The sequence below is a fragment of the Triturus cristatus genome, chromosome 3_2, assembly GCF_964204655.1.
Source record: "Triturus cristatus chromosome 3_2, aTriCri1.1, whole genome shotgun sequence".
Lineage (NCBI taxonomy): Eukaryota > Metazoa > Chordata > Amphibia > Caudata > Salamandridae > Triturus > Triturus cristatus.
Window position 1 is genome coordinate 919,162,688 of NC_140584.1, and position 26,689 is coordinate 919,189,376.

Consider the following 26,689-nt stretch of genomic DNA (forward strand, 5'->3'; position numbering starts at 1 on the left):
CACAAGACCCCTGATCCTGATGGGTTTCCAGCAGAATACTATGTAGCATTCCATGAAATCCTGATCCAGAGACTCCATGACCTCTTTGAGGGAGCTATAGAAAAAAGCTATAGAAAAAAGCACCTTCTCCTCTGTCACGGACTATCGTGGTCATACCTAAAGCACACTCTCCCCCACCCTCATGTGCTCAAAACGTCCCAATCTTACTCATTAACACGGCGGTTAAAATCTCTACCTGCATGAAGCAGGTGCCCCATACCCTCATACACCCAGACCATTGTGGCTTCATGCCACGCCGCAGCACACAGCACTGTCTTAGGCGCCTACAAGTAGCCCTCGCCCACCGTAGTCTCCTTCCACCATACCTAGCCTTAGTGCTACTTGATTTTGAAAAGGCCTTTGATATGGTTAATTGGCATTACCTTGGGGACGTGTTGGAAAAGGCAGGATTTGGGCCCTCCTATCAAAGAATGGTAAAGGTCCTTTACTCTACTCAGTCAGCCAAGGTCCTTATAAATGGAGCTTTATCGGACGCCTTCCCGAATGAGAGGGGAACCCGGCAGGGATGTCTGCTCTCCCCTCTCCTTTTTGCCCTGGCAATTGATCCTTTGGCTTGTCGCAAATGGCCAGATACAAGGGTGGCGCTGGCAGAGCTCCCAAGCGGACCGGATCGACTTGTATGCGGATGATGTCCTCCTCGACTTGGCTGACCCGCCCCACTCCGGACCAAGATCTCTGCAGATCCTCCATTGATTTGAGAGGGCATCTGACTTACGTCTCAACCCAGCCAAGTCCATTGTGGTGCCCCTCCATGCCTCTAGAGAATGTGTGGATTGGCAAGCAACTATCCCCTTGTGAAGGCTCTCATTCAAATATCTTGGGATCTGGGTGGCGCTCCTCCCCGAACTAACCTGGTCCCCTAATCTCACCCCACTCCTTAAACGTACGAAAGACTACCTTCGCCATTGGCAAACTTTTCCACTTAACCCCCTGGGTAGAGTCGCTCTCTTCAAGATGCTGGTCCTCCCCCGTCTCTTGTACACCATTCAAAATCTTCCACTCCACCTCCCTTGTAGCTGGTTCTGTGAACTGGATGGGATGATCATGACCTTTCTCTGGGGTGGCTCAAGATCGCGTCTGGCCCTCACAACTTGTCAGCAGGCCACATACAAAGTGGGTATGGGGATGGTGAATCCCTTTTTGTACCTTTTAGTGATCCATGATTGTCTTAACGGTGGATGGTCGGATCCAACTTATCGGCTGGAATTGGAGAGCCTCAGATTCTCTCAAGTCCAGGCAATGCTCTATGGGGCCACGATTCCTCACACTCTACCAATTGTTACCTTCACAGTTCTTCTGGCATGGCGCTCCATGCTGCGGCACATCCACTGAGACACTAAACTCTCACTGCAAACACCGCTGTGGCACGGCACTTGGTTGCGAGAGGTTGCAACACTAACAGGTTTCCAGAAATGTGATTTGATTGGCATAACCTGCCTGGGAGACATATTAAGGGGGAGCACTTGTCCTCCTTTCGGGACCTACAGCAGGCATACTCCTTACACTCCACCCAATTTTTCCGATAACTTCAACTGCGTCACGCCCTAGCCCTCCACATCCCTGACGACACGGCAATCCCTGAATTTAGCCCACTGAGGCCAAGCTCCTTATGGGGAACTTAGGAAAAGGGGGAATATCCCAAATGTATTGATCCCTTATAAACAATACCACGTCCACACTAGAACCTCTTAGAGCCCGCTGGGATCGCTGGCTTGGACCTCTAGAGGAATGGAGGGATGTACTGATGGCCACTAAGATACTCACTATATCAGCCAGGCTCCGCCTCATTCATATCCAATACCTACACTGCGCATATCTTACCCCAGTGCGGCTCCACAAAGCAGGTTTCCTCCCGTCCCCACAATATCTGCGTTGTAAGGCAGAACAAGCCGATTTCTACCGCATGTTTTGGTCCCGTGCCATCCTTTCTAAATACTGGACGTCCATTGTGTCATAACTGAGTGGCATATTGGGGTGGGAAGTTCCCCTCAATCCCCTCGCCCTTCTCCTGGGGGTGATCGAGGGACTAGATGGCTCCCGGGCCGACAAACAATTTTTGGGAACAGCCATTCTGATGGCTAAAAGAGACATTGCAGCGGCTTGGAAGGACTCTGCATCTCCCTATATGGCTAAATGGCGCAAGGATTGGTGCGCCATCCAAGAAAAAGCTGTATACAAAGCAAGAGGGTGCTCAACTAAACATGCGTGGGTATGGGGCAAATGGATGGGACTGTTGGATTGAGTATCTACAGCACGGGTGGGCTCACACTTCAAATAAAGAGAAAGGGTAAACCACTTGTAACTGTATTTAAATGTCAAATATATATCAAAGTGGTGCTATGTTTACTTCGTTGTTTAAAATGCCAATAAAATTGGTTATCAAAAAATCTGATAGTGCTGGTGCGGGCTTGGCTACATTCTTGGTTTAGACATATTTTCCGTTCTGGTTTATGGTCTCTGTTTAGCAGGTCTTCACACCACTCTTTATTTACATATGAAAAGGTAGCAGTGTCCCCTTGTAAAGAAAGGTACCCTTCAACACCTTATTCACCTTGAGCAGCTACATCCAGTCAGGGTCTCTGAGGGGTTTTGGTTCACCACTACAGGTTGCTCTCAAAATCCTCAACCAAAGAAGAGAACTAGAGATTCACTTTAATTTAATAAATGTAAACAAGTGTTGGTGCATTTGAAGTACCCGTCTCAGTATACACTGCTGGGTCAGTCAATCTTAAGACACTATGAGCATTGTGGCAGTATCACACAATGTGGACCTGTTATCACAAAGCACAGACCCAGTATAATTGTCCCTTATCCAGCAATGGCCCACATTAACATACTATCCTACCAATGCCCAGTATCCCACAGAGCTGGTATCACATAATGGTGGCCGACAACACTATGCAGGCCTAACATCACATACTGTTATGGCCAAGGTACACAATTTTAACCTGTCAAATTTGTTCTGAGGATTCTTTGGCAATTTCTGATGTGGCCAGTCCATAGAAATGGAATACACTGCTTGAGTATGCCTTTGGCGTATAACCGAAAATTAGGTTGAGCCGCAAAAATGGGGAACATTCGAAAACTGTGGTGCTGAAGTGGGAGATGTGCCCAGGCCTGCACAGATACTGATTGTTGTTACCTGGTTAAAAAGAACAAATTGGGACAGCAGTAGTGTATGAGTGTGCATGTTTAAGATGTTGTTCCGGATCCCCTTGCCCAATTTCCTTCCATGGCAGTAAAAGATAGGTGGAAGGACGATGACCCCCTCATATTACACACCCTATATATTCCTGGCAACATATTGGGAGTACCTAAGAGTTCGTTTTAGAGATTTATGTTTCAATAATTTAATTTTCCAGTTTGCTTTCATGTCAAATCTGGACCATGTACTTCCTCCAAAGTTCACATCATGAGTGCAAAAACGACTGTCCTGTTGTTATAACGAAATATAAATGCGGCGTTTAAGCTAACTATAAAATGCCTACGCAGAGAAAATGCTAGCAGCATATAAATGTTTTTAAAGAGGCTATCCTGCTTGAAAAGTGCACGTTGCATACGTAAATTTGCAAATGAGAGAAAATAGTGTAAATTGTAAAAAGCTCAGTTAATTCAGATAGATACATCACAAAGAACGAGGCTAACATTGAGATATGGCAATGAAAGCGGGAGAACCTAGTATGTCTGAACGATCAAGTTTTTTGGCTTCAAGAGGAGCTCTTATTGAGGCTCTGCTCCCGTGTTTGCCTGACGCTGAGGTCCATGACACGTTTTGAAACGGGGATCACTGGATCTAAGGGCTCGCTATGTATCAAGACTCGAGAAGAATTTCTTTTGGTGAAAATAATAAAATGCTTATGCAATCACTTGTGCTTAAAAATAAATGATTCGCTTTTCACTGTGGCTAATACGAAGACCCTGTGTGTGTAGTATCTGGAAAATGCTTGTGCAATTGGTGAGTGCGGCAATAAATCGCTCGATGTAACTGTCGGAGGCAGATCCTGATATTGGGGTTGCCTGTGCCCATTGAAAGACACAGTAAATACCTCAACTCTCAGTGCTTTTAAAATGTCAGCACGAGTGCAAGAAGCATAAAATAAGCTGAGCTAACAATCTGATATAAAGTGTTTGTTCTAAAAGTACTGGTGCAGTTGCTGGTAATGACGTGGTTATCTTGTCGCCGGTGCTGTATTTTCACTGACTTGAGGAGGGATGGACAATCATGCGATCATTGTACTGGTGCTAGCTAATAGGATTCCTAGGTGACATAGTTTGTTCTCTGCTAAAGAGACTAACTTTGTCAACTGGCTATTAAGATGAAAATTATCTGGGTAAGCGAGGCGATGATGGCTTCCATTCTTGCTTTACCCTAATTTTTTGTTCGGCTAGCAGTGCAGGACAAAGACACACAACATGTTAGAGGGATTCCTCGCGCTGCCCGCAGAAAGCCCCCCCCCCCCAGAGTGTGCCTTCCGTAGGTCAACGCCAACTGGCAAGGTGTTTCAAAAATGTTCACTAATCCAGCCTCAGAGCCCTGAATCTTGCCTTCAGTTGATTGGAATAAGTACAGGCAAGATAAGTGACGGGTGATGCTGGTCAGTAGGTGTTAATGAATGCCCAGGAGTGCTTGCGTATGGTGAGGGCATCCCTATGAGAAAGGTATGACTGAGGTGCGGACACATTTTTTGATACCCAGCTTGAAGACTTGATGGCTCGGGTTGCTGTCCCAAAGATCTTTCACATCTAGAAGCTGCCGACATTCCTCAAAGAACCGATAGCGTGCTTGACTTGGGCTTCTAGTTTTTATTTCCACCCACAGCAGTACTCGTAGGAGGACTCCAGTGGCTGCACGCAGCTTGTGGCACAGATTGAGATAGGCACCAGCACTTACAGCCCCTGATCGAGTAGTCTCAGTTTCAACCTGATTTGGGCCACGAGAGCCTTGGCAGGAGGAGAACTTTTTTATATATTCTTGTGATATGTTTATTGAGTGCACTGCGGTGTTTTCACAATTGTATTTTGTTGCCATAAGACTGTGTGGGTGACATTTTAGCTCCTACAACTTCCAGTAACAGGGATAGGGTTGGACTTAGAAGGGTCTTTGAGCGTTTTATTAGAACTGTCTGAAGTGTCAGAGCCTTTGCTTCGACTCCCTTCTGACGCTGAATGGATGAGCCTCTTGCGTCTAGAAGTACCACCAGATGCTTATATGATTGACCGACTTACCCCTTTGTTGTTATGAAAACTGCCTCCTCTGGGGTGTTTTTTCCTTCTTAGCATTACTACCTTGGTTTTCTTTAAGTTTGCCTCCAGGGGGTTGGCTGTTGTACAGGCATGTAGTTGATTTAGCAGACGTTGTAACCTGATACAGGTAAAACTGAACATTGCGAGGTAATCAGCAGAAAGTAGGTTGCTTATGTTTTCACCACCTAACTTGGGGGGTGGCTGTTAAGAGTTTAGGGTTTGTGACATGTCGGTGATGCATAAGTTAAATAGCAGGGGGGCCATCACGCCCCCATGCTTTACTCCTCAAGTTATTTTCCTTGATAACAGACTCTATCACCTAGTTTGATGCGAATCCACATGTTGAAGTGTAGCTGGATAATGACATCCAGGAGCTTCAGTGGAATTCCCCAGGTCTTTAATTTGGACCAAAGAGCCCCACTTGGTTCGGATTCGGATCGGGCGGCTGTAATATGAAGACCTGGGCTTATCAGGCTCCTTACTGAAACAAATGGACATTCCCGTTGTTGACTTCCTCCTGTTTTTGATAAGATTATTCTTACTTGTGGAGCTCGGGGCGCCGAGCATCAGGATTCGCATTTCATATTCTCATTGGACTAAATACCTGTATATTGACAACTTATTAGAGCCTCTAAAAAGTAGAGTACGACGAAATACGTGTTGGCTGTTGTTCAAATCAAACTGTACAAGAAATGGAATAACTCATTATAAAAGCTAATGGAATCATCAGTCTTTTGTATTAATTTTACAGCCATTGGAGTTTATTTTACCAATATGGACCTGTCGAATTGACGGACTATTTACAATTCAGTTGGTGGTGCTCTGGACATTTATTAAACCAACTGACTGTGTGAAGTTTGTGGAAGATTGTGCTCTGAAAATTAATTTGTTTAGGTTGTCGAGCTAGTTGTCAATCCCTGCTGTGAAGATGGCCAGTGAGTTGAAGAGGTCAACCCAGAGATCCAGTTTTTCTGAGTAGCAGTTTAATACTGATACAATGGATTGAAGTGTATGCTGTAGTTGAGTCCAAATTGCCGTGGGGTAAGTCGTTGTGTTAGTTTCTGGAGCCATTTTGCCTTGCAAAGGTGAATTACTGATTGGGTCTTACAGTGGTATATTTTTGTTGTTTGGAATATAAGACCTATGATAGAAATCTCCAGCTTCGCCCAATATGCTTCTATAACCCGAGGAGACCAGGTTATATACAAAAAAAGGTATCTTGATTATTTCTTTATTGTGGGTGATACCCAGTAAGTGGGATGCCAGATGTCTTTGTATTGAATGAGGTTATGTAGGGTCAATGAGTAAGTTTCATATTTCTTAAGATGTTTTTCTTCAGTGCAAAGCTCCTACATGCAGTAAGCCAGGTAGTTCAAACCCCACATTTTTTCATATAGTACCCTGCTTTCAGGGGGCGGGACTGGAAGTGCATCTTGGATAGTTTTGTGAAAGTTGGAGACCTTCAGTCTAATCAATGCTGCTATTTCCCCTCTAGTAATACACTTCATGTAGGTCTAATTGGAAATACAAGGTGTGCCGTTACCCTAATAGATGCCATACCAGCATACATAACTCACATCAAACACTGTGGTTTCAACCAGACACTCGAGCTCTATCGACACACTGTCTTTGTACAACCTAGCTAGACTGACACCTACCATGCAAGGCCGAACTCTAGGAAACATCTGTCATTTGTATTCTATCCAGAATCAGCTGTGCATTAAATGGCTTGATCTTAAGGACTGCAGACACTGGTACAAGGGCTATATCCCACAGTTGTTCCGTCTGCCTCTGTTCAGGCCAGTGGGATGTATTTATGACTTTATTTACTGCCCAATTGTTTTTGATGTATGCTACTTGAAAATTGCCTATAATGGAGGCTCACCAACTGATACTCCTGCAGAGGAATGACCTGCAGAAACTGATCTAAATACATGAATTGCTCCATGAGCCTGAAGTTTGTCTGCTAACTTTGACAAATAGATTAAGGGTAAGGATGACATCCTGCACCAGCAGGTCATCATCCTCCGACCCTTGTCCCTACCATGTGTTCACCAAATACAAACACCCACCCTTAGTGCCTCCAGTGACTGACATTCCTTGATACCTAGAAATATGCTACCCTCATGCCCATGCTCAAGAAACCAACACTGACCCAGCCACGCTCTCCAACTACATAACCAATTTCTCCTAACACACATGGCCAAGGTCTTAAAGAAACTAATTAACCAGCGCCTCACTGGCCATCTTAGGATCCACCAGCTCCTCGATGCCATACAAACTGGATTCAGGCCTAACCATAGTACAGAAAAGGCGCTCATTTTTGCATTATCCTTGACAGAGGAGACACGAAGCAGTCATTTGCATGATGCTCTGCAGCATTTGACAAGGTCTCCCAACCCATCTTTATTGGATGCCTGTGCGAGATTGGCATTCAGGGGTACACTGCCCACTGGATCTACTCTTTATTAATGGATAGAACACAAGCTTTCAGCCTGGCACCTTACTCCTGGGAAGGCCGCATACTAATCTGCAGAGTACGTCAAGTTCATTCATCAGGTCCACCCTCTTCAACACATATATGATACCTCTGGTCAGCATCATCCCCGCACATCACCATCCTCTCCTACGCTGACGATACACAACTCAAACTCTCCCTCTGAGACAAGTCTCCCAACAGAAAAACAAGTTCACATCCTGCATGACCAAAGTCGCAAACTGGATGAAATGCAACTGTCTAAGTTCAACACCGGCAAGACTGAAGTAGTAATCTTCGGCAAAAAACCCTCACTATGGGACTCCAACTGGTGGCAGGTAGAACTCAAACCCACACCTAGCCCCATGGCAGGAACCTTGGACTCATCATTGACAGCAAACTGGACATGACCGCACAAGTTAACACCATCCCTTCATCCTGATTCCACACCCTGAAGATGCTGAGGAAGAACTTTAAATGGCTCTAAAGCAACACCAGAAAAACTGTCACTCACACACTAGTCGCCTGCAAGTTGGACTGTGAGAACACCCTCTACGCCAGGATCACCAAGCAACTCACCAGAAGACTACAAACCATCCAAAACTCTGCAACCAGACTCTTCATCTACCTCCCACACGGAACTCTCATCACGCCATGCCTCGGGGATCTCTACGGGCTCCGGTTACTCAAACATGCTCATTTCAAATCCTCGCATGCATATTCAAGGCACTACATAACGTAGGCTCCTCCTACATGAACTGTTACATCTCCTTCCACTAACCACCCAGACACGTCCGCCCTGCAGGATTCCTGCTCGCACACATCCCACGTGTATACAGACGCCCTTTTAACGCCACAGGGGAAGAAGGCAGGAGCCTACAAGCCCCAGAACTGCTTACAGCTGTCGCCGCCACCGTCCATGTCACTCTTGCGCCTGGAGGCGCTACATCCGCAGCTCGGGGCTCCCGCAAATTAGGAACTAACGAACAATGCCTGAACTTGGCTTTGACCATCTCTAAATACACCAAGGCTAAACGTTCACCCACATATTTAGCTTTCATGGATCTACCCACTGCCTTTGATTCAGTGAACAGAACCAAACTCTGGCTAATGTTGCTGGACCAAGGCGTGGATCCTCCTCTGGTGAAGTTTTTATACTGCTTGCACTCAGACCTTTCAGCTCGGATCCGCCAAAATTCACTTGGGGAGCTTCCATCTGAATTCCCTTTAAAGAGTGAAGTGAGGCAAGGCTGTTTATTGGCTCCTTTATTATTTATTTTTTACATTAACGGACTTACAGCCCACTTATCTTCTCACACAGACATACCCAGAACCACAGGCTCCCCTATTCCCGCTTTATTATATGCGGACGATGCGATACTGTTAGCCCTGCCCCTTAAAACACTGAGACATCAGGTAGTCTGCTTTGCATTATTTATGCACAATTTGAATCTCAACGCGAATTACTCCAAGTCCCAATTCATGTCCTGTGGTCCGGGTAAACTAAGGCTAAATAAAATTAGTATCAATGGGCATGTTTTGAGGAGTGTTGAGACCTTTTGTTACTTGGGTTTAAATTTCAGTTCTACAGGATCTTGGAATCCCCACTGTGCTCAGTTCTGTGTCAAATTAAGTAAAACTGAGGGCTCAGTCTACAATCTCATTAGACCGCAAATTAGGGGGACTGTGTCTCCACCTCTGAAAGTTTATAACTCTCAATGCATCAGTGTAGCCTGTTATGGAGCAGGAGAATGTTTTTTTCGGAAATACAGTTCTCTCCAGGCAGAGGAAATCTGCTTCTTGCGTAGGCTGTTAAGCTCACCGCCCTCCACTCCAAGCCTTATTACCCACCATGAGCTAAGCAGGGTTTTATTGAGGGCCCAATCCAGCTGGTACCACTCTTATTATGGGTTAGTATTTGGTTGAACCCCGCTGCTAAACTCTATAAGGACATTATATCTGACTGCCTGATGCTGGATAGGGCTTGTGCCATACCCTGGTTGAGTTATATACAAGATACCCTCGGGTTATCCTGGTGGTTTACTGAACCTAGATTCCTAAAAATGCTAAGATGGAGGTGAAAACACTTTTTAAGGCCACTGTGCAAACATTAGGTTGACACTTGAGCTATCCAAACCATCTGTGTTGCAGTATTACATTCTTCTATACACAGACGTCTCCCCTATGTATTTGTTGCTGGACCTGTCAATATGGGAGTGGTCCCTCCTTTTCCGCTTCAAAGCAGCGACAATTTATTGATCCCTCTTATAAAAAAATTTTTTAGGACAAAATGGGAACTTAGTTTCTTGTTGGCCCTATGATAACTATTGTGCACAATCACTATTGCACTTTATGTTCTTTTGTAATTTGCACAGCGTACCACGAAAGCACTTTTTAAAACCCTTTTAAGAAGTTTACGCCTCCGAAGATGCAGACTAGCCCCGCCTGCACTTACAATCTCTGTGCTCATCTGAAATAGTTTTTGCTGTTTTGTTCTTTTTTTAAAGCAGCACTCGGGTCTAGAAATGCAATGTTGGGCTAGTCTGTTATCTTTATGCGTAGTTGTCTTTTTGCATAGAACTTGGCTGGTATGCTGGGTCGCTTATTGGAGATAGTAGGAGCGCAGGGTGGACCCTATCTGAGGTTTTTGTTCTCTCCCTGTCTAATTGCACCTTACATCAAAACGGCCTGCCTGGTTGACATCCCGCCACACCAAGAGAAAAATCTCAAAAGACTGACAAAATGTCCAAAAAGGGTCAGTCAAAAATTGATTGGAGGTGGCTCTCCTCGTATCTACGCAGACTGTTGCTGCTGTTGTGAAAAGCTTAATACTTGTCTCTAGTCCTGGCAAGGAAATATTTACTCTGTGTCTCTTGCTTTTCTTGCTCACTGGAATGAGTGGGTTTAGGAAAGTTCTGGTCTCTTACCTGAAACCTTTGAGGCATTTTAGCTTAACCAAATCAGAAATTAAGACCAAGGCTGCAGTAATACCTAGGTACACGAGTATGGGGCAAGGGAGAAGGACTCCTCTGACTGCATTTCTGTAATTTTTTCATTGAGTTCCTACTGTGGTGAGTTGTCGGTTCTGCTTCAGGATTGGAACTATGCACCATACCAGGGCGTACACGCAAGACTTCACAAAACTGGCCACAGGGCCCACTGCCTTCCAAACTAGCTGAATTTAACTCCTCCATGTGCCTCTTGTCAAAAAGGTTGCACTTGCTCAGATCGATTTAGGAGGAGTAATCGGGGAAAAAAAGCATTGAACTGGAATCAAAAGCCTTACGAACCTATATCACACATGTAGTAACCATAATGTACACCATCAGACCCTACGAGCTGAGCAAAAGGTTTTAGCAGTGAGAAAATAATTACAACATACACTATATAGACCTGTTAGTAGCCTAGCACACGGCCATGCCTAAATAGCCAATCAAGCTCCACGTCAGCCATTTCCTGAAAACTGATAAGCGGAAGAAATATCATGATAATCACGAATTCGTTTTTCGTGGTTTCCCTGTCACCAAAAAGACTAACCTCAAATTTTCATCTTATTTGGAACACAGAAGCCTAAGGCCTCTACTTGAGTGAGCTCCTCCTTTTGGGGTTTCTTAATGCTAAACTTTAACAGGCACCCCATTTGTTTGACTTTCAGAAATTGGAATCACCAAGGAGGAGGCGCTCGAAGCCTTGCAGATCGTCCGTCGTGAATCTCGTGGAGAGGCAGGTCCTGTTGGGAGAGCCCCACAGTCCATCCGCAGGTGCACCGCCCTCGACCTGCTGGAGCAGGAGCAAAGTGTGGGCTCCATCATCACCTTCTGCTCGGCGCTGGACGACCTTCTGGGCGGTGGAGTTCCTCTCACCAAAGTCACCGAGATCTGTGGTGCTCCAGGTGTAGGCAAAACACAACTTTGGTAAAATATCTGTTTATCTAGGAGCCCGGTGTGCTTCAATGCGACATCCTTGTTGATATTGTTTGTACAAATGTGAGAATTTGCAAAGCCAGAAATTAATTCCTTAGGTAGCAAGATTGACCTGATCATTCTACGCCTTGGAATTTGTGTGAACTATCTTGACACATGCACTTAACATACAGTATAATTAATTACATAATTTCTGTTTAAAAACAATCCTAAATTAACAGTTCTTTAACGTGCTCTTCCTTATGTTGTGACACAATGGTCTTTGCACTTTCTCAAGAGATTGGCCAATAGAGTATGTTCATAGTTATTGAATAGCTCAAAATAAATTTGAAAAATAACGGAACCGAACATTTTCCTACCATGTTATGGCGTCTGTAGTATTTTGAAAACATGTGCTTTTAACGGAACATAGACAAAGTAGTTCAACCCTGTTAAGTAGTTTATTGGGCAGTGAATTTTGAAGCCTTCATATGGTGGTCAGAATATATGTTCAGGTCCTATGAAGGGCCGTCAAAAGCCAACCAATGCTACTACATTACAGGTTTTAGAGTTCATCTAATGGGAATATGCATTTCGGTGGCTATCCAATTTACTCAATCAATCAATCAATCATAGCATTTGTATAGCGCGCTACTCACCCGGAAGGGTCTCAAGGCGCTTGGGGGAAGGGGTCCGCTACTGCTCGAACAGCCAGGTCTTGAGTTGTCTCCTGAAGGCGAGGTGGTCCTGGGTCAGCCGGAGGTGGATGGGGAGGGAGTTCCATGTCTTGGCCGCCAGGTAGGAGAAGGATCTGCCTCCGGCGGTGGCTCTTCGGATGCGTGGTACGGTTGCGAGGGTGAGGCTGGTAGAACGTAGCTGGCGGGTGGGCGTATAGAAGGTCAGGCGGTCGTTGAGGTACTTGGGGCCCAGGTCGTGGAGAGACTTGTGTGCGTGGGTGAGGAGCCTGAACGTGATCCTCTTGTCAACGGGGAGCCAGTGCAGGTCCCTCAGGTGGCCGGAGATGTGGCTGCGTCGGGGGATGTCCAGAATGAGTCGGGCGGAGGCGTTCTGGATGCGTTGGAGTCTTTTCTGTAGCTTGGCTGTGGTTCCGGCGTAGAGGGTGTTTCCGTAGTCCAGTCGGCTGGTGACGAGGGCCTGGGTGACCGTCTTCCTGGTTTCGGTCGGGATCCATCGGAAGATCTTGCGAAGCATGCGAAGGGTGTGAAAGCATGATGAGGATACGGCGTTGACTTGTCTGGTCATCGAGAGGGAGGAGTCCAGGATGAAGCCCAGGTTGCGTGCGTGGTCTGTTGGCTTGGGGGCGGTGCCCAGGGCTGGGGGCCACCAGGAGTCGTTCCAGGCGGAGGGTGATGGTCCCAGGATGAGGACTTCCGTCTTGTCTGAGTTCAGTTTCAGGCGGCTGTTCTTCATCCACTCGGCGACGTCTTTCATCCCTTCGTGTAGGCTGGTTCTGGCGGTGTCGGGGTCTCTGGTGAGGGAGAGGATCAGCTGGGTGTCGTCGGCGTAGGAGATGATGTTGAGGTTGTGTTGGCGTGCGTTGGCGGCTAGAGGTCTCATGTAGACGTTGAAGAGGGTGGGGCTGAGTGATGATCCTTGCGGGACTCCACAGATGACTTCGGTGGCCTCGGATCGAAACGGGGGGAGGCGGACTCTCTGTGTTCTTCCGGCGAGGAATGAGATGATCCACTTCAGTGCCTTCTCTTGGATGCCGGTGTTGTCGAGGCGTTGGACTAGGGTGCGGTGGCAGACAGTGTCGAATGCTGCGGAGAGGTCCAGGAGGATGAGTGCCGCTGTTTCCCCGTTGTCGAGCAGGGCTCGGATGTCGTCGGTGGCTGCGATGAGGGCGGTCTCGGTGCTGTGGTTGGCTCTGAAACCGGACTGCGAGGGGTCGAGGGATCCGTTCGTCTCGAGGAAGACGGCAAGCTGTTTGTTGACGATCTTCTCGATGACTTTGGCGGGAATAGGGAGGAGCGAGATGGGTCGGAAGTTTTTGAGGTTGGTGGGGTCCGCTGTTGGATTCTTCAGTAGGGCGCTGAGCTCGGCATGCTTCCAGCTCTCCGGGAAGGTGGCGGTGTTGAAGGAGGTGTTGATGATGTCCCGGAGTTGGGGTGCGATGGTGGAGTCGGCCTTGTTGAAGACGTGGTGGGGGCAGGGGTCGGTTGGAGAGCCGGAGTGGATGGTGTTCATCGTGCGGGCTGTGTCTTCGGTGGTCACCATGGTCCGGGTGGCGGTGGGGTTCGTTGGTTCGGTGGTTGGGTGCGTGGATGGTGCGCCGAAACTGTTGTGGATGTCGGCAATCTTGCGGTGGAAGAACGAGGCGAGGGAGTCGCAGAGATCTTGTGAAGGGGTGATGTCGTTGTTGCCGGTGCTGGGGTTGGAGAACTCCTTGACGATGCTGAAGAGTTCCTTGCTGTCGTGGGCGTTGTTGTCCAGTCGCTCCTTCAGTGATTTCTTCTTGGTGGTGCGGATGAGCTGGTGGTGCTTGCGGGTGGTGTGTTTGAGGGCGGTCATGTTGTCAGTGGTCCGGTCGTGGAGCCAGGCTTTCTCGAGGGTGCGGCAGGTCTTCTTGGAGTCCTTGAGTTCGTCGGTGAACCAGGGGGCTTTCTTGCTTCTGGGTCTGCTGGGAGGGTTCTTCAATGGTAATCTTCATTGGGTATTAAAGGGTTCCTGGAATAAACAAAGCACTGACGATTGGAAAATTAAGTAGATAAACTCCGCTTGCCCAGTTTGCATAGTTTTACGTTGACCTCTTTTTATTTGTATTTAAAACCTATATCTTTCGTGACATTTCTCACAGTACTCAGCCAGTGTAGAACGTTACCTCATCGTATAGCTGTTAACTTAGAACAATAAAGTTATCAATGTAGCTCCGTATGCATGATTGAGGTGGTTTCACTCGCTATGTAAATTGCAGTTATATAGCGCTTTCTACCCCTGACGAGGCGTCAAAGCACTTAGTGATGAGTAGCACGCTACTACTATGGCCCTTGAGGGCCTATAGTTTTGAATGAGACACTGACTGACTTTGTCGTTGCTGGGAAAAAACGCCCTTTTATTTTTTTATTTTTTTTAGTATAGCAAAAAATACTCGAAGTAGCCTTACAGTGTGAGTAAACCTGGCGATTAGATACTGGGTAGTTTGAATTCTTCAGCAATGTTTTGGTTAGAGCTTCTTAACCAGTAGTAGTGTATAGTGACCTTCACCCAGAGCATGCGCTCTGTGAGGTCTCCAGGTGAAAACGCCCAAGAAGGTACAGAATGGATGCAAGGCTCTGACTGACCCTACACAACCAGACCTAAAGTCCTCATTGGCTATGCATATCATCTCACGCTTCATCTATCTCCAAAGCTAGGCCTGTTGAGGCATATAAGGAAGGAGTTCATTGCAGAAAGACCCAAAATACTGGTTGTACCCAGACAGAGCAAAATAAGAGCGACTGACACTTGGGGGGAGGGGGGGGCAGTCCTGCACATGCTGGCAGCTTGGAATGGCTTCATGCTGGCTCTAAGTGATGAAGAACACTCATAGTTTGTGTGTTGTCTTGACTTATCAATATCTGCATTGTTTCACGACTTATGATTTATAATATACTGTGGTAAATGTAATCTTTTTCTCTGTCTCTCTGTTTTTACCTGACTAATCTGTGGTGCTGTATTATTTATTTGAGAACTCCTAGTCAAACAGGAGATAAAGAGGTTTAATAAGAAATATTGTACATTCCTACAGAACCAATTGTTGCTCTACAGCATGTGATTTCCCAGGTTCTGCGGGATACTGGCTTACCCCATAACTCTTAATGACACAAATACTTTGGACATTGCCTCTAAGTTAAGCCTGACTGGTTTTTATGCCACACTTCCAGAGGGTTAAGCATATATTTATTTGTTGACTCTTGTGGTTCACCCTAACAAGGACTGTAATTATTATTTGAGGTGATTTCTCGTCTTCCTCACCTAATACTCCAACTGCTTACACATACAGTGTTGAGCTAGGGCTGGTCAAGCTGCACTAGCAACATTCTGCAACAGTTCTGCCACAGGCACTACTATGGTGAGCATTATTTCTTTGCTCTATCCTGGTTTTTATAACTGGGTGTGATGTCAACCAAAGCATCTAACCAATTTGACAAAAACTGCATTGTCATCTGCCAGCTTATAACTTTTGATTCCTAGTGCTATGGGTCAGATAGAACCAGAGTGCAATGGTGAGTGGTTATGCAACTCTGCTATGAGCAGTCCAATCACCAAGCGTGCATACTGTATGTAACTAACTCATCTTGTGCTCTAGCATGTACTAAGTTTCCTTCTGCAGTACTGTTGTTCAGGAGTGATTAACATGTTTATGAATAGGCACAGGGTGACAGACTCTCCACTCAAGTCTGCACCTTTATCTTGTCTATGGCATTACTCTTCCGAACCATTTATGAAGGGCTGCCTTGAATGTGGGAACTGTGCATGGTACTGTAGGAAGCTGGTTCTGTATATACTACATCAAAATGCGTCCATTACTATTGATAATGGTATTACACCTAGTCCTACTCCCTTGCCTTCCCTCAGCACAATTGAGGCCCCGCCTACCCCCAGCCCATAAAAACTCTGCCCGCCCCCACCTCCACCTGTACATAAACAAGCCGAGCTAGCAGTCATATGTACCGCACCGGGAGGGTGGGAAGGTTCTAGAAGGAAGGTGAAGGAGTAGGGATAGGAGTAATGCCATTATCAATAGTAATGGATGCATTACCTCCCGTTCCCTCCCTCGCCTTCCTTCAGCACAATTGAGGACATAGCAAGCAGAAAAATACAGAGATTGATAACTGAGTGAGAAAGAACACCAAAATATAAAAACTTGCAGCAAACACAGCAGATCAACACCTCTGGTCCCTCAAAGAGGGCAAGACCCTGTGGCCCAGAAAATTATCCAAACATTCCAGACCAGCAATCCAATAGTGACGGACAAACGTAGAAGGGGAAGACCAGGTCGCAGCCCTACAGATCACCACAGAGGTACCCTGCAACTCAGCAACCATAGCAGCCATACTGCGAGTAGAATGGCCCTGAACCCCAACCGGGGGATCCACCCCACGCAGCTTGTAAGCTAGTAAAACTGTGGACCGAATCCAGTGACGCACCATAGCCGTGGAAGGCTTCACACTTTTCTTAGCAGAATTAGCAGGACTAAAATTAACAAACAAAGCGTCCCCCTTACTGGAGGACTCCACAACCTGCAGGTACCACAGCAAAGCACGTCGCACATCCAAATAGTGCAAACGAGATTCCTCAGCCGAGGAAGGAGCAGGACAGAATTCAGGTAAAATCACCTCCTGATTGAGATGAAACGCGTAATTGACCTTAGGGACAAAGGACAGTATTGGCACCAAAACGAAAAAATCTTGCAGAAGGGATTCTTACAAGACAAAGCCCCCAACTCACCCAGGAGTTGCGCCAAGGTGATGGCTACCAAAAAACAAGTTTTAAAAGTCGAGTTTTAACTCTAGACCCCCAAGGGGCTCAAAGCGAGGACCGGATAGGACATCCAACACCAGCTGCAAATTCCAAGTAGGAAAAGATCGGGCAGGGCGAGGAAACAAATTCAACAAGCCCTGAAAACAAAACGAGGCATCAGGCCCCCATCATCCCTCACATTACGCCAGGAGTCCCGAAATGCCTCAATGGCCGCCCACTGCACCCGCAGAGAAGCCACTGACAACCCCAGATGAGCCCCATCCTGAAGGAACTGCATCACCAAAAAGAGGTCAACCACCGTGGGATCAACCTCCTTATCAGCACACTAGGCCGAAAAGGCCCACCAATGCCTTGCATAGGACAGAAGGGTGGCTGACCTCCGAGAAGCATATAAAGTAACAGCCAGATGGTCAAGGACCCCAAAAACAGCTAAGCCCTGCCGCTCAACCGCCAGGCCGTCAGGTGTAACCTCTGCAAGGAGCTCAGGGGAAGGGCCAGAAACACCAAAGAAGACGGAACCACAGGAAGGACCCACTCCTGGTCGAACACAACCCTGTCAGGAGAGGAAACCAATCCCCCTCCCCCTCCAGGCCAACGGGGTGCAAACAACACCACCTGAGCACGGTCCCTCCGAATCCAAACCAGAAAGGGGGGGGGGGAAGGCATACAGAAGACCCCGAGCCCAAGGAAAGGTCAAGCCGTCGACCCCCAGAGCCCCGGGGCACTGGCCCAGAGAGCAAAACAGGCCCACCTGTCCAGGTCTGCAAACCGGTCCACCACAGGGAGGCCCCACCAACTGGTCGAACAAACTGGGAAGGAGGGAGAAATCCTTCGATGAGGGAATGTCCCTGCTCAATCTATCTGTCTGCACATTGTCCTCCCCTCGAATGTAGCAGGCAGACAGACCCAGCACCCAGACCTGTGCCCACAGAAATATATTGCTGGCAATCAAGTTCAAGGACCTTGACCTGGTCCCCCCGATTGGTTGACATAGGACTTCGCCACTAGATTGTCTGTCTGAACAAACACCCAATGGCCCGCAGAGTCCTGAAAGTGAACCAGGGCCAGCCAAATCACCCGCAACTCCTGCCAGTTCGAAGACCTCAGGGAGTCCAGCAGGGATTAGTACCCCTGAACCTGATCTGACCCCAGCAAAGCCCCCCACCTGGACAGGCTGGCATCTGAAGTCGCCACAACCGGAGCCAAGGAAATCCCTGCCAGAAGATGACGCCAGCAGAGACACCAGGAGAGCTCCACCCGGATCCGGACCGTCATGTGCAGTGGAGACAACAGACTCTGAGACCCCGGATACCAACAAACAGGATCCAGTTGGACAGGCAAAGAAGGTGAAAACGAGCCCAGGGAACCAGAAACACCACAGAAGCCAAATGCCCTTGAACCCTCAACCACTGCACCACAGGAGGAGCCGCCCAGGACATCAAGGCCAGAACCTGCGACTGAAAAAAGACCAGGCGCCTGTTGGACAGAGTAACATGGCCAGGCAAAGTCTGAAAATGAGCACCGATGAACACCATGTCCTGAGAGGGGGCCGAAGAAGATTTTCCCCAGTTCACCAAAAAACGGTGTCCCTGAAGAACCTCCAAGGCCCTCCTGACCTAAGCGATCAAGAGTCTCCCCGGCAGCATGCAGTAAGAGGTCATCCAGATAAGGATGAATGAAAACCCCGTCTGCATGAGGAGAGCCATGAGGGGCGCCAGGACCTTCGTGCAGATCCTGGGCGAAGACTTGAGGCCGAAGGGAAAGACACAAACCTGAAAATGGGCGTCCCCCACAGCAAACCTCTGGAAACGTTGAGAAGAAGCGGTGACAGGAATGTGGAGATAGGCGTCCTCCTGATCCACAGAGGCCAAAAACTTGCCCAGCCGAACCAGTGGAATGATCGCCTGAAGGGTCAACATACAGACGTGAACTGTCCGAGCCCAGGAGTTGACCCAGATCTAGAATGGGCCGAAAACCGCCGGACACCTCCTGCACCAGTAACAGAATGGAGTAGGTTACTGTACCGATGTCTGCAACATGAACCCGGCAGATGGCCCTCTTGGCAAGCAAACTGGACACCCCGTCCAGCAGGGCCACTCTGTGTGGACCGGAGACAGTCACTGGAGTCAGCCAATCCCCAGTATCCAGAGGAACCTGTCAAGTCGATCACGTAACCATGAGCCACAGTGCTCAGGACCCAGCCATCCGACACATCCTGCTGCCACAGAGGAAGAAAATGCCGGAGTCGACCTCCAACCGGCAGTGAATCGTCCAGACAGTTGTTGTCGGGGACCCTTCTCAGCAGAGCCCTTAGGCGTGGAGGCAGCGTGTTTGGGAGAAAAACGGGGCTGAAAATGCCTCCGCCAGAAAGACTGACGAGACTCACGCTTCTGGGATGACCGAGGGGCCCTATTCCAAGGCTTACTAGATGGAGCTGAACCCCCTTTTTAGGATAAAGCATGCTACTGTTCTTTGATAGCCTTGGAGATCATGGCCGGCAATTGGTCCCCAAACAGAGCCTGGCCATCAAATGGCAACTTTAACAAAGCCGTCTTCTCCTCAGGATCATCCTTCCAGTTTCAGGGCCAAAGTGAACGACGCGCCGACACCAAGGCTCCAGAGGACATTTCCGATGATTTAATAACGTCGGAGGAAATGTCAGCCAACTGCTTAGCATGCTGTTCCATTGCAGCCAGAAGGTCAGAGCACTCAGAGCCCTCCTATACAGCTGCCGCCAACTTCTCAAAATCCTGCACCACAGACTGAGCAAAATAAGCAGAGAAAGGGCTAGCCCTCAGCGCCAAGTTCCAATCAGAAAAAGACCTCTTAAGGCCAGAGTCAACCCTTTTATCAGTAGCATTAGTCAGGGTACAACCCTCAGGCACAATCCTCTGGCTGAATAGCCATTTTACCAATCAGCTTGGCCAGGATAGAGTCCAACCTCACACCATACCCTCAGCACCATCCCTTTCACTGGGCCCTGAACCGGGAGGTTGTAGTATACTGAGGAAAAAGAGTCCCACCGGCCTCTCCTAGCTGGAACAGAGGGAACCCCAAATTGTCCCGTACATGAGCCAGAACGTCCCACATCTCCTCCCTGGAGATATACTTGCCGCAAGAAGAGGTAGAAGGACCCTCACCATCCGACAGGGATAATTCGCCCACAGGATCCAAAGCACGAGGGAGAGACAGACCAGGAGGCACTGGACGAGCCTGCAGAGCTCGAGCCACAGCAGCCTCAATCATGCCCTGCACCTCCTACTTAGACATGAGAGGCACGTCATCCGCGGAGACCCATCAGGAGATGAAGAGGAAGAAGACACCAGGTTGTTCCTCTTGAGCAACCTCTTGTGACCCATGTTTAAACAGGAATGGAGAAGCTACCCTCCAGCACCCTCCTATAGGGAGGAAAGTCAATCCATCCAACAACCAATTAAAAAAAACTCCCCTGAAAACAACACCAAACTGCAAAAAACCACCAAAATCCAATAAAATAAAAGATGGGGTACAAACCCGTCCTACCAGGTCGCCTCGGTGTGCAGGCACGTGAGTAGAGGTTGCCTCGCAAGCCTGACCCTGAAACACAGCCCCAGCCACAGGAGAACTGCCGAACACAGTCTCGGCTTCCTAAGCAACCGCTCCACCCACAGACCCGGAGGGGAATGAGGAGAGGATGCATCACCGGGAGAACGCTACCGAGGGCCACGCTGTCGCAGAGAACCAGACCAGAGACTCCCCGGCACCGCCACAGGGAGGAACTGCCAAAGATAAGTCTCACATAGGGAGACAGAAAAAAGAAGGTGGGGGCGGGCAGAGTTTTTATGGGCTGGGGGTAGGTCTGGGGGGAGGCAGGTCCTCAATTGTGCTGAAGGAAGGCAATGGAGGGACGGGAGGTAATGAGGTTTAGTGTGCACAGAGTCCAGTGGAACCCCAAAAGTAGGCAGGGGTATAAATAGATAGGACCTTACTCTCTATTTGTGGTAATGTGGGTGAGCAGTAAGGCTTTATCAGAGGGTGGTTTTAAGCATTTGTTGTACACACTCAGGCAGCATATGGTGTCACACACTCAAAGACTGAACTCAGACCAATTTGTTTGTATAAAAAATATTATGAAGTTATTTTATTTCTAGAACCAAGTCAACCCTGGTGCTGGTACGTGAAATAAATACTTTGCAAATTCTTATGCAATGTTTTAAGTTGAATGCAGGTTCAAATGCAGTTGATTGAATTACAGGCAAGTCAGTGTTTTAAAATTAATTTTCAGTTACTTAACAGATTACTTTGTACATTACTTTTTAGATTAATTTTAAAGTTACTTTTTCTACTCAGTGTGAAATGCCTAGATATCACACTGGGACATTTCCTTGAGAAAAGTTTTTCAGGGTTTCATACAAATCAACTCCACACTTTTAAAGGAAACACAGTCAATGTATTCCTAAAATAATGTTATCCAATGGGGATAGGGGTCCTCGGTTGGTGGCTGCTCAGGAGCAGGCCACAAGGTTGTGGGAGCAAAGCTCCTGGTGTTAGGCCCAGGGCAAAGGGGGGTCCGGTATAGCACAAAAAGTGCACCCTCAGCGTTGCAGGAGCGGTTGGGTGCAGGGTGCTGTTTTTGCTTTGGGTGTCCTCTTGTTTTCAATCGGAGATGCCAGTTTGGGATTTTGGCTGCAGGCTCGGTCCCGGAAGACTTCTGGGAGAAACTAACAGCTGGGCAGCTAAGTTGGAGGGCGCGGGGACGTAGCTGCACCTTGGGTTCTCTTCTCCAGGGCGCAGGCCGGCTGGATGCAGGGCTGTCTTTTGAGGTCCAATTTCACCTTACACGGCCACTCGTGGTTGTGGGGGGGTTCCGTTCAGAGACTTCAGGTGACGTCGGGGAGTCCTGGAGGGGTCATCCCATGGTGGACTCGGACTCTGGAGTACCTCTCTGGGACCGGTGGTCGACTCGGGCCGTAGGCGTCGGGTACAGTGGAGGTTCCAGGCATCGGGTTTCTTTGTCTTCAGGAGGCTCAGAGTCTTGGCTGTTTCTTTTGAACAGAGCTGCAGTTCACAGGAGAGCTGGTCTTTGTTGAAGACAGCCAGTCCTCCCAGGGGTTCTAGAGGTAGCTGGCTGCAGGACAAGGCGACTTTTGGTGCAGGATCTATGGAAACTGCAGATGGGCCGGTAGCTCTGAGGCCAAGTCAGTTCTTCTCTGGTCTCCTTTGCTGGGCGTCTTCTTTCATCCTTCTTCTTAGGTTGCAGGAATCTGTCTTCTTGGTTCAGGGCTTCCCTCTAAATACTGTATTTAGGGGGCAGTTTAGGGGTCTTGATTTCAGTGCCAATGGGCTACTGACCTTAGGGTGACTACACCCTTGGTGTGCTCAACCCACGTGGAGGAGTGGGCACAATCCCTAATCCTGATTGCAGAGTGCCTGCCATTTGCAAGATGGCAGGCACTGAAGAGTGGGCTTCACCTCGCCTCCCCTGCCTGAGGGGTGGGGTTGGAAGAGGTGGGCACACCTTCTGAGCTGTGCTAATTTTTCCAGCCTGTCTTCCTGCCAAAAAGGAGGGGAGACAGGAAGGGGGCCTGCTCCTGATAGCAGGAGAGGCTGGGGGTCGGGTTACAAAGGCGATCAAGTCCTTTGAAGTTCCACTGCCACAGATGGCTCTTCCTAGCCTGGGGGAGGTGTGACCACCTCCGCCCAGGAAAGGCTTTGTTTCTGGGCTCAGGGAGCAAAGGCTCCCACCCCAGGGGTCCATAAATGTGTCTTGTGGTGGCAGGCTGGTGTCTACCAGTCAAGGAACCCACCAGAGGCTGGTCGTTTTTCAGGGGGTATCTCTAAGATGCCCTCTGAGTGCATTTTTCATTAAATCCCACACTGGCATCAGTGTGGGTAGACACTGAAGGATACAGGGCTCATGCACCTGTACCCTCACCACTGGTATAGTGCACTCAGCTAGAGAGGTGGCTGACCTATGCCAGGGCAGTGGGTTGTAGGCATGGTACAGGGATATGTCAAACTCAAATGGGTAGATGAGACACTCACACTCCTTACTTTATTCTATATGTATATTGTGTCTTGGTGCTGACAGGTATTGTCTCCTGGCCTTGAGACGTACAATCAAACAATGTTACTAGCGTTTTCTTCACACTGTGAAATGTACCACGTAAACGACCACCAGCAGATTGGGCTTTAAACTTAAATTTACCCAAGCTTGAAATAAAGAGGTGCAGACTATTTTTTAACAAAGCATGTAATTAATTCACCTTAAAACACCGCACCTATAGATTTATCAGGTGGTATGCAGTTTCTAAGATTAGTATACAATTATATTTGCAGGAGAAATCCCCTGATGAAGGGCCTAGCCCGAAATGCATTGGGCGTGAAGCAAGTTTGAATAAAATTGTAATGTGAAAGTAACATTGCTATCCACAAACATAGAAGGAATGGATAACAAATAAAATGTAATAAAGTAAAGAACATCAGAATTTAAAGAGTATGTTAAATCATTCTGGATTAAAATTATAGAACTTTAAAAAAAATTAGTGCAGACTGGGGGTGTTTTTCACAGTGTGAGGAAAACGCGTGTAACACAGGCAAGTGTCATTTCGACTCTTAACTTTGTTCTGCACCAAAACACGCAGCCTGCAATGGCAGTGTGTGTGTAAAGATATAGGGCCTGTAAAGGGTGGCACAATAAATACTGCAGCCCTTAGAGGCCTTCCCTGGCCACAGTGCCCTTGGTACCCATGGTACCTTGTACAAGGGACTGACACGTGACCAGAGAGGTGCCAATTGCAGGTACAAGGTACAGTTTTTGGTAAAGAACACAGGCCCCTGGAACCTGATTGGCAGGGACCCAGGGTACATCAAGTCAAAGTGCATCGGTAGTCTGGTAAAAAGTGGGGGGGGGGGGTTGCTGCAACAGAAACCCAGCTTCCTACAGGTACACTAACACTCAGCAACCCATACAAGTATATTGCATATTCCGAATCGACATAACAAATTTGACTGCCTCTAACTGTAGGGGACAGACCCATTAATAGGTAGATACACTGATTGTAGCAGTTATATGAATGTATTTGTGCAATCTGAGTTGTCTGTTTGTACCATCTGGTTCTAGATTATTGGACTCCATTGTTGCACTATGGATCCACCATTGGACAGGTGAAATTAAACGTTCCTTTGCTTTCTGAGCTAAAGATGCAAGTCACCAGGCTTGTCTTTCTCTAATCAGCACTCTTTTGCATTTACAGTATGCAGCTCTCCGTTGATGTTCAGATCCCAGAATGCTTTGGTGGAGTGGAAGGTGAAGCAGTTTACATAGACACAGAAGGCAGCTTCATGGTGGAAAGAGTGGTGGACATTGCCAATGCCTGTGTACAGCACTGCAGACTGATCACGGAGTCTCACCAGCAGGAAGGTGTGCTCTTGATTTCTTTCATAATTTGGGTAAAAACAAGACTAACATTTTAGTGGCTGTGCTGGGTAGCAAGGATGGAATAGTCAACTTATAGACTTTTGAACAGGAGGGTAAGAACTCCTCTGGCAATACCAGAGATGATTGTACAGGAGGTGACCACTGTGATCCCTGTGCCGACTTCTTCAACATTGAATCCTTCACTGGGACCCTAAACCGTTGGCCTATGTGTCGGTCCCCACCCCTGGATAATTCACTGTGTGTCAGGGGTCCCACCCGGGGCAGTAGGGTTCAGGGGTTAATGCCCGTATGAAAGGAGGACCCAGAAATCATATTTCGTCTTAGTGTTTGTTTTATTGGTCTTCTGCTCAAAAAATAGTCCGGTTTCCAGAATATGCTCCAGAAATCACTGATGGTTGGAGGGTTCGGTCTGAGTACGTGGCTCGCCGTCGTAGACTCGTAGAGCAGGGAAAACAATAAACTAAACCAAAGACAAAATACCACTGGTCAATGGGTTTGGCCAATATGTTCTTGCAATCGGGAGGAGGACTGTGAGAGATCACCAATTACCGAAACCTTGTGCAGCCCCGTTTAAAGAGAAGGACGGTGTCCTCCCTCCAAGAATTGCCCTTCCCCCACCCAGTGCCCCGAGAACCCCCGTAGTCTGAGCCGTACCTTGTCCTGCCACACTCCTCCTGGAGAGTGGCGGGGCGGCGTATGGTCTCGTTGGCCTCCTGGCGTCGTCTTGTCCTCCGGGATGCTAGCTTTGGCTGCCTTTTCGCCTGACGTTTCACCCACAGGACTATCGTGGTCTCCGCTTTTCCGCGTCCTTCCGAGTTCACGCTCTCCTTCTCTCGCTGCAGTTCGTCCTCTTCCTTCTTGTCCTTGCCGGTTTCTCCTGATAGGGCAGCAGGGAATGAGGTCGTCATATAGGACTCCTCCTCCAGGTCACTTCGCAGTGAGTTAAAGGGGCACTCCGCAGCCTGCATATGGAGCATTAGTACGTCCTCTTCGGTATGCAACGGGGTGCACGTTATCAGTTCCCCCAGTCCGTCCTTAGTCTCCTGACACAGTGTAAACATTAAGTGGTGGTTTTTACACTCTAAATGCAGTACACCATTGATTGTGCAATGTCAATTATTTTAGTCGCTTGCTGCTTTTCAATGAACAGCAGAAATATTTTTCCAAGGGGTGAAAGAGGAAAGAGTGCAGGTAGGCTGAGGTGAGGAGGGAATAGCTGGACGGGTACACTGGTTTGTACTCTTTGGGAAGGCCACATGTCTTCATCTGGAAGTGGAGCACAGTGTGCAGCACATCAGAGCACATAGTGATGTTTCCATTTGTTGTCATCCAGAGGTATGTGTTACATAGTTTTTGGGTGAATATGTATGTGGTGACTTGTGCAAGTTGGTGGCCAGGTCCTGGACCGGGATTACTGGCAGTACCATGAATGGAGCACTTGGGATTGTCCCATGTCAGATGTGGTTGGTTCATCTAAGCATGTAGTGAAACTGTGATGGTGTCTCTTGTCTAAATGAATAGGTCCTGAGATAAATAGTACCCTTTTATTTTATTTAATTTAGAGAGTTTTATATAGCACTGGCAAGACCTGAGGGTAACAGAGCGCTTTACAGCAATTACACAGGCAATATTATCAGATAACCGTAAGTAAAATTAAATAACAGAGTCGAGCGTTACAACTGGATTGGTAGTGAGAGAAACTCAACTATCTATATCTTGAGCAGGATGTAGGTTGCTAAAATGCGCTGTGATTTACTGTCCAGGGGGTGAAGGTGGCGATTGAGGTGGAGATCCCTTAGTTGTCTCTTAAAGATCAAGAAGGAGGGGTTGGACCTGATATCTACACTGTAGGGAGTTCCAGGTTTTGGGGGCATTGCCCGTGAAGGAGCGAACCAGGGCTTTTTGTTTGTTTCTTTGGGGGTATGAGAAGTAGGGTGTTGGTGCTTCTCCGGTTTCTTGACTGTCCTGCCTTGGTGAGTTTGGCTGCCAAGTATGCAGGTTTACCAGTGTGAAGGACTTTATGGGTGAGACAAGCTGTGTTGAAGTGACCACGAGCTTCAATTGGGAGCCACTTTAGATTTTTCAGGGAGGGGGAGGTGTGAT

At 47.9% G+C, this 26,689-nt stretch overlaps 1 protein-coding gene across 4 annotated transcripts in view; it reads left to right on the forward strand.

Moving 5' to 3' along the window:
• The window catches only part of RAD51C (RAD51 paralog C), a 326,172-nt gene that overhangs the window by 89,764 nt on the left and 209,719 nt on the right, over nt 1-26,689 (forward strand). For all 4 annotated transcript variants that reach the window (XM_085649371.1, XM_085649372.1, XM_085649374.1 and 1 more), the window contains 2 exons: nt 11,436-11,694; nt 24,402-24,568. In XM_085649371.1, coding sequence (XP_085505497.1) covers nt 11,436-11,694; nt 24,402-24,568 — 426 coding nt within the window. The remainder of the gene's footprint in view (nt 1-11,435; nt 11,695-24,401; nt 24,569-26,689) is intronic.